General features: G+C 48.5%; 1 protein-coding gene across 9 annotated transcripts in view; it reads left to right on the plus strand.

The window, feature by feature from the left end:
* The window catches only part of FN1 (fibronectin 1), a 79,791-nt gene that overhangs the window by 61,383 nt on the left and 10,186 nt on the right, over positions 1 to 8,222 (plus strand). For all 9 annotated transcript variants that reach the window (XM_044431718.1, XM_044431719.1, XM_044431720.1 and 6 more), the window contains 4 exons: positions 73 to 160; positions 2,743 to 2,919; positions 4,970 to 5,059; positions 5,354 to 5,533. In XM_044431718.1, coding sequence (XP_044287653.1) covers positions 73 to 160; positions 2,743 to 2,919; positions 4,970 to 5,059; positions 5,354 to 5,533 — 535 coding nt within the window. The remainder of the gene's footprint in view (positions 1 to 72; positions 161 to 2,742; positions 2,920 to 4,969; positions 5,060 to 5,353; positions 5,534 to 8,222) is intronic.

Genomic DNA, 8,222 nt, shown 5'->3' on the forward strand with positions numbered 1-8,222 from the left:
CTTGTTTTGCATCTTTTTGTTATTTTCTGAAGGATGCGTATCTCTTAATCATGCATGATTTTGTCATTTTAGGTGGCAACCAAATATGAAGTCAGCGTCTATGCTCTGAAGGACTCTCTGACCAGTAGACCTGCCCAGGGTGTAGTCAGTACCCTAGAGAGTAAGTTGTAGTATCCTTCAAAATATCCAACTGCTCACTGAGCCAACAGATGGAATGGTTTGGGGGCTTTAGTGAATGAGGGAGAATATCACAGAGGCTGATAAAATAATGTGTAGGGTAGAGAAATATAATGTTCTTATTAGTTTGCACCTGTACTATTACCATTGCCTTGCATCGCTGTCCCTCCTTTCCTCCTCTTCTGAGGAACCCAAAGTGGCTTGCATAGTTCCATTTTTATCCTCACAACACCAACCCGTAAGGTAGGTCATGCCGAGAGGGAGTGGCCGGCCCAGCGTCACCCGGCGAGCCCCATGGTGCAGTGGGCACTGGCACAGCAGTCTCTCAGGGCGCCGTCCAGCACGCCAACCACCATAGCACACAAGCAGGAAGAGGGGCATTTGGCAGCTGCCAGCCGGAACAAATGGGAAAGGAACTGCAGAGCATCAGAGGGGAGCAGGCTCCCCCGGCAAGCCAATCCTCTAGTCTTCAGGTGCTGAACTGACACGTCTCAGTGGCCTTTTAATGCAGATTTCCACTCCAGTTTTTCCCAGCTTGGAATCGGTGTGTATTTCATAGTTTTAAAAAAGTTTCCAAGGAAAACGAATGTAATTTATTGGTGGCAGAATGGGATGAACACTCCCTCACTGCAACTTCTTCCACCCTATTGCATTCAGCCACCCTCTCACATCTTTACCAGCTGTCAGGCAAGTGTAGTAACTACTCAGAAAGAGAGCCATGAAAAAGGGGAGATCTAATGTCTTCTCCTTCTGGACCAGCTGGAGACTTGGAAAATGGAGAGCACTTGGAAGTGTCAGTTCAACTCTAGAAATTGCTAAGAGGAAAGTTTTAAGCTGGCCTTCAGACTGGTCAGTCTACCCTAGTGCTGCCTTCCTTTTGCCAGTGCTTTCCAAATGACAGCCATAACATATTCGCAGTTTAGCCGATATGCAGTCTTACCCGTCAGTCTTCCAGCATTTGGCAGCTGAAATGGATGGACAAGGAAATTGAAAGGCAGAACTACATACATCAGGAAGCGGAGAGGTGCATTTGCTGCTGCGTGCTGTCAAGTTGCCTCCAGTCCCTGTGAGTGAATGCCCTCCAGAATGCCCTGCCTGTGGCTGCCCTGCTCAGCTCCTCAGCGGCTGTGAAAGGCTGGCAAGGAAAGCCACAGAATTTAAGGGCATTTGTGCACGTCCCAGGGACTGGTTTCTTTGATTGTGTTTAAGGTGGTGAGCCAGTGACAACTGCTCCAGAGTGAGGGCCAGTATAGTGCTTAGATTGTTGGACTGGGGACCTGGGAGATCCAGGTTCTAGTCCCCACTCAGCCATGAAGCTCCCTGGGTGACTTTGGGCCAGTCACAGACTCTCAGCCTAGCCTACCTCACAGGGTTGTTGTTCTGTGGATAAAATGGTGAGGTGAATCTTGTAAGCCTCCTTGCAAGAGAAAGAAAGGTGGGGGTATCAAGGTAACATAATATTCATCATTATTGAGTGCTGCTTGGACAGCAGTGCAGGGAGTGCTGCTGGTAGTGGCAGAGGCAAGGTTGCAAAGAAAGGCAAGGGGTGTGCTGTCCTTGCTGAGCAACCGACTAACTGTTCCCCATTTCCCACAATGATCTTGTTCTGCTGCAATCCCTCAGGGATCAAACCATCCCTAGAACAAGGCCTGGGCTGTCCTGGGTGGCTTGTCACAGCAAAGGGAAACGCCTTGTGAGAAGCGGTCCAGGCTCTGTGCTGTGCAGGCTACCATTCACAACGGCTGTTTGCTGCCTCCAGGATTAGAGGCCCTCAATGCGAGTTGCTGGGGAGCAATGGTGGGAGAGGGCCCCTGCTTGCAGACTCTCCAGTGGGGCATCTGACTGGCCACTGTGAAAAACTTGATGTTAGAATACACGTGCCTTTGGTGTAATCTAGCAGAGCTGTTCCTATGATCTTAAAGGGGAACTTGAATAGAGGCCATGCCCCACTGCTTCTAGGAAAGCTTTCCCAGACAATCCTGTAAGGGCATAAGAGCAGCTTAGAGAACTGTGCAAGTTGAGATTTGCTGGATGGCCCCTTAATGGCATATTTGAAGTCACTGATTAGGGGAATCTGGTATATCTTTCTAAGGGTGCAGATCGCTGGGTTTCTCTCCATAAGATGGAAGCCTGTGACATCACAGGTGTCTGAAAATCCTTTGCCCCACCAGGCCCTTGCCAATAAAGTAGGGGGAGTGCCGGGGCCTTTTTGTGTCCCTGTCTTCCTTGGCTGTCTTTTCCATTAGTCTCACTGATCCACACCACCAGTGGTAGAGATGGTGACTTGAGGTCTTTACTTGGCTTCTTCTTGCCCCTCCCCACTCACCCTCAGGACCCCTTCCCTCCCTCTCCATTGTCTTCTGTCCTGGAAAAGGAAGCCTCTGTGAAGTTTCCACCACAGCTAGGACTTGGGGTGGCTGCAGGGTTGAAGGCAGGATTTCCCCCCTGGGATCAGAGCATTGTCAATAGCCTTCGAAAGTAAAGTTACTCACATCCTGTGCCCCTCAGGTGCCACTGGATAGCACTGTAAGTCTTACTGCTGCATGCTGTCTCCTTTTTGTGCAGATGTCAGTCCCCCCCGTAGGGCTCGTATCACAGATTCGACAGAGAGGACCATCACACTTAACTGGCGCACCAAGACTGAGACAATCACTGGCTTCCAGATTGATGCTGTCCCAGCAAATGGTCAGAACCCAGTTCAAAGAACAATTGGCCCTGATGCCAGAACATACACCATCACTGGTAAGTGGGGTTCTTCCTATCTTGTTGTGTCCCAGGAAGTTCTATCTCATGTCTGAAATACCCAGCAAGAGAGAAGACAGGCCTAGCACTTGGGGGTGTGGCACACAAAATGGAGGAAACAGTAATACCATTCTTTTCAGCAGGTCTGGCTAGTCCTTATCTGGACTATTTTATCCTTTTTTGGCCACCAGATTTTTAAAAAGGTATGAACAAATGATGACCATTCCAAGGAAAGTAACTAATGTGACAGTGTTTAAGCTAGACACAGAGAACTAATTAGAAAGGCAAAGCGTGCTTTGGCTTAGAACATATACAGTGATCACTATGTGCAGTTCATCTCAGCATCCCCTGGCTTCTTGTTGCACTACGTGCTAAGAGTTGCTCCGTCTAGCTCATGAAGGGACAGTGTGCCAGTGTGGAATTTATGAGGCCATACACTTGCCACCACGTGCTGACGGCTAGGAGAGAAGCCACACCATTCCATGCAACTTGAAGATGGCTAGGGGGTCATCAGGGCAGCCCCATACCCTTCTTGGCCCCTTCACCTGCTGGGTTTGGAGAACAGGATAAGCCACATGCTGAAGGGCTGGATGTTGGTTCTCATTGAACAGTGGGTTGTTGTTGAAATGTGAGTTATTGTGTTGTCTAAACGCAACTGTGCTGACAAACCACACTTTGTTAACCATGAACAACCCATGAAGAGAACCCATGGCTGCTGGGCTGTGAACTGTGGGTTGTGAGTGGTTAATATGCCATGGTTAACATGCCATGTTTTGCTGCTTTGGCTGAGTTCAAACAATACAACAACCCTGATTCATCAACTCATGGTTCAACTACATCCCACATTCAATCCCTACTCAACCTTAAGCCAGGGAATTCCCAACTGTGGGGTTCTGAAGCATCCTTTCCCATCAGCTTCTATCCCACCTACAGCTCATCCTCATCCTGGGCCTTGTGTAAGGGTCTTCCTGAAATGAAGTGGCTGGGTTCATATAGCACGACAATCAGCCCTGCAGGGTTGGCCCAGCTGAGATTTTTTCTTTGCCCTCCCAGTCAGCTGATGCATCTCTCGGGGGCAAATTCCCTCGCTTCTGCCACCTCCTCATCAGTGCCCCAGGCAGTGTCTTAGGAGACCTGTGCGAAGGAATGAGACTCCTCTCTTTGACAGCCATGAATGTGACCCAGGTTTGGTTCATTGCAGCTATGAAGCAGCCTCTACTGTGCAGGAGGGTTCATGCCCTGAAGTGCAGCAAAGAAACCAAGGGAGCTAATTGGGCACCATCACCTTCTGCTGCAGAGCGGTCTGCTGGCGTGGAGCGAGCCCGGTCCATACTCAGGCAAAACTGGGTGTGGGCAGAATCAGCTCAGCAGTGTTGCAAAAAGGATGGGGTAATCATGACAGCTGCTCAAAATGGCAACTGTCAGTGGTGCTCTGTAGAGACATGGCCACTCTTGCCAAGCTACTGTCTGGTTTTGCCCTTCATGCCACGATGGATTGTGTTTTCTGGGTTTGGACAACACAAGTCATGATGGTATAGAAAAACCGTAGAGCAGATTGTTGTTTCAGTTTGTGGTTTCTAAAGACCAAAGAAACCACAAAGGGTGTGGATGACACAATGGACCAACAGTAGTTTAAAAAACTACTGTGGCTTGTCGTATCATGTGCACCAGTCAAAAGCATCTTGGCTCTTCCTTTCTTAAATTCATCACTACTCCACACTCCCTCATGTCTCTGCTTTCCCATATAATTCTCAAGTGGTGCAAGGGCTTGGGCCCACAGGCTTATGATACAAGACAGCAATACTGGACTGTATCGCTGTCCTGAGACTTGTACAGGATGGGATAAAGATGCCCCAAATGAATAAAGAAAATCTACAGAAGACTCTTCAGTATACCTATGCTATTTCCATAGGTGGAAATAGCCATAGGGCTTATGAGCCATTTGCCTTCAAGTCCTTGCCAAAATGCTTTTAACTGACCATAGGCTTCTTTAGAAGAGAACTTTGTACAAGCAAGGACAATGTTTTTAATATTTCATTTTGAATTGCAGGCTTGCAACCTGGCACTGACTACAAGATTTACATCTACACCCTGAACGACAATGCTCGCAGCTCCCCAGTAGTGATTGATGCTTCCACAGGTGATAGCACATTATAAAATGATGGTTTCCTTTCCCTGTATAGTTCATTTGTGGCATATTATTATTATTCATTTGTGGCATGATTGTATAGTTCATTTGTGGCATATTACAGCCATGGTTCCTCCCTCACCTTCTACACACGTGGGCGCATACACACACACACACACACTTCAGGAATGAAGCAAAATGTTGGCGGATGGTGGTTGAAATATATGGAAACCACATTATTTCTCCCCTGGGGTTGGGATGTTATATGGAATGATTCTCATTTAAGTGGTTTTATTTGTACCTTAGCCATTGATGCACCTTCCAACCTGCGTTTCCTCACAACTACAACCGACTCTCTGCTGCTCACTTGGCAGCCTCCACGTGCCAAGATCACAGGATATATCATCAAATATGAGGAAGCTGGGGGACCCTCTAGAGAGTTACTTCCTCGTCCCCGTCCTGGGACTACTGAGGCTACTCTCACAGGTCTGTACCTCTGGTAAATTAGCTAATGTGTTTTGAAGTACAACACAAGGATTTGTGGAATGTGAAAGTGTAACAGCTTTTATTGCAGCCATCTTATATATGTCTATAAAGTCCAGCAGACCTGAGAGCTAAATGGAATCTCTATTTTAAGGCACTAGGCATCTCTCAACCAATTTTTGAAAGGCAGATCATTATTTTGTCCTGTTTGTGAGCTTTCCAGAGGCATCTGGTTGATAAAAATAGGATACAGGACTCGATGGACCTGCAGTCAGATCCTGGAAGGATTTTTGTAAAGTCGTTGCATAAGCTTTGGAACTATGCAGCAAAAGACGGCAAAAAATCCGCTATACTTAGCAAATATTTAGGCTATTACACATTGTGCCCATAATGTCAAGACATGACAGATGATGCTTCATTCATCTGTCAGACCATAGAAACAGAGCGAGTCAGAAGGGGTCTCCCAGGCCATCTAGTCTGACCCCTGGCTCCAGCCGGCTCCGTTCACGCCATGCCCACCATGTACATGTCTAGCCTATCTTTGAACAGCCGCACCGATGGGGCCTCAACCACCTCCCGTGGAAGCCCATTCCACACCCTCGGGGTCCTGACTGTCAGGAAGTGCTTCCTGGCATCCAAACTGAACCTTGGTTCCTTGAGCTTGGCTTCGTTGGAGCGTGTCCTGCCTTCCTCTGCAGGGGAGAACAGGTCTCTACCCATCTCCATGTGACATCCCCTCACATACCTGTATGTCGCCAGCATATCCCCTCTGAGTCTCCTCTTCTCCAGGCTGTAGAGACCCAGTTCCCTCAGTCTCGCCTCATACCCCACCCCCTGCAAACCGACCACCAACCTTGTGGCCCTACACTGCACTGACTCTAACCTGTCTATATCCTTTCTGTAATGAGGGGCCCAAAACTGAGCACAATATTCCAGTTGTGGGAGCACCAGAGTCGTATAAAGTGGTAGTAATACCTCTCTCGATCTAGAAGCCACACTTCTGGCTATGCAACCAAGGGTGGCATTCACCCTCTTGACCACCACATCACACTGCTGACTCATGTTTAGCCTGCAGTCAACCAATACCCTGAGGTCCCTTTCACAAGTGCTGCTCTCCAGCCACCTGTCACCTAACCTGTACTTATGACACCTATTCCTATGCCCCAAGTGCAAGACCTTGCACTTATCCACGTTGAACGCCATCCTGTTGTCTCCTGCCCACTTCCATAGTCTGTCCAGATCCTTTTGGATCTGGAGTACCTGCTCCTCAGTTGTGGCCACTGCTTCAGTTTTAGTATTGTCTGCGAATTTGATCAGCAGACTGTTCACCCCTTCTTCCATGTCGTTAATGAAAAGATTAAACAGGATCATGCCCTAATCCATCGCACAGTGCATTGGTCTATTCCAAAACTCCTCAGTTTCTCAGCCAGGATATTATGGGGCACTTTGTCAAAGGCCTTGCTGAAATCCAGGTAAACCACATCCACTGCATCCCCTCCACCTAGCCACCTCGAAACCTTGTCATAGAATTCCACAAGGTTTGTCTGACAGGACCTGTTTTTGTGGATCATAGATTGGTAATGCCTACACTATCTGGCAGCAGCTGTCCAAGACTTCCCTAGCCCTGGCTGGAGATGCTGGGCCTGAGCCCAGCCCTTTTGCATGATAGATAAATAAAAGTGTGTGTTGTGTCACTGAGTTACAATCTCTCCCATAAATGCATATTCCCAGTAACTTTTGGCCACACAAACTTGGGAAATGTCTGTCACCCTCTCCCGCCCCACCCCACCCCACCCCACCCCAATCATTCAAGAGAATGATCTGAAGAAGAGTACAAATGGGACTAGCAGGGCTGTGGTGAGGTGTGATAAACCTTCACTGATATGGGATAAAGTGCTGAGTTGCTACCGGGAGGTGGGCTAAATTTGCTGTCAGGTAACCTCAGGGTAATTCTTTCGTGTTTTTGAGGGGAAGAAAGCAGCATCTGACCCAGGCCCAAAAGCTATGACCATTGTAGCCAGTATATCTTGCTCCATTGACCTGAATAGCTGTGTCCCTACCTGGAGGACGACTGCCTAGCGACAGTGACGCATGCATTGGTTACTTCCTGGTTGGATTTCTGTAATGTGCTCTACGTGGGGCTGCCCTTGAAGACAGTCCGGATACTTCAGATGGTGCAAAACAGAGGGGCCAGGTTGCTGACGGGGACTGGACGTTATTCTCATATAACCCCAGTCCTCTACCAGCTTCACTGGCTTCCCATCGAAGTCCCATCAAGGTGTGGGCAATCACCTATAAAGCCCTTAACGGCTTGGGACCTGGATACCTAAAGGAACGCCTGTGTCCATATTTGCCCTCCCGCCCCTTGAGATCGGCAGCAGAGGCCCTCCTCCAGGAGCCTTCTGTAAGAGACATCAGGAAGCAAAGCACCCGGAGGAGGGCCTTTTCTGCGGTGGCGCCCCATCTGTGGAATGCACTCCCCAGAGAGGTTCGCCTGGCGCCGTCATTATTTGTTTTTTGGTGCCAGGCTAAGACCTTTTTATTCAAACAATATTTTAACAATGTTTAATATTTATAGGTTTTGATTGTGCAGCCAGGGTGTTTTCGGGTTTTAAAACCTTGAGAGAGAGAGAGGGAGAGAGGGAGAGGGAGAGGGAGAGGGAGAGAGGGAGGGAGAGAGAGAGGGAGGGAG

This window comes from Varanus komodoensis, unplaced genomic scaffold (genome assembly GCF_004798865.1).
Source record: "Varanus komodoensis strain SLA01 unplaced genomic scaffold, ASM479886v1 scaffold23, whole genome shotgun sequence".
NCBI lineage: Eukaryota > Metazoa > Chordata > Lepidosauria > Squamata > Varanidae > Varanus > Varanus komodoensis.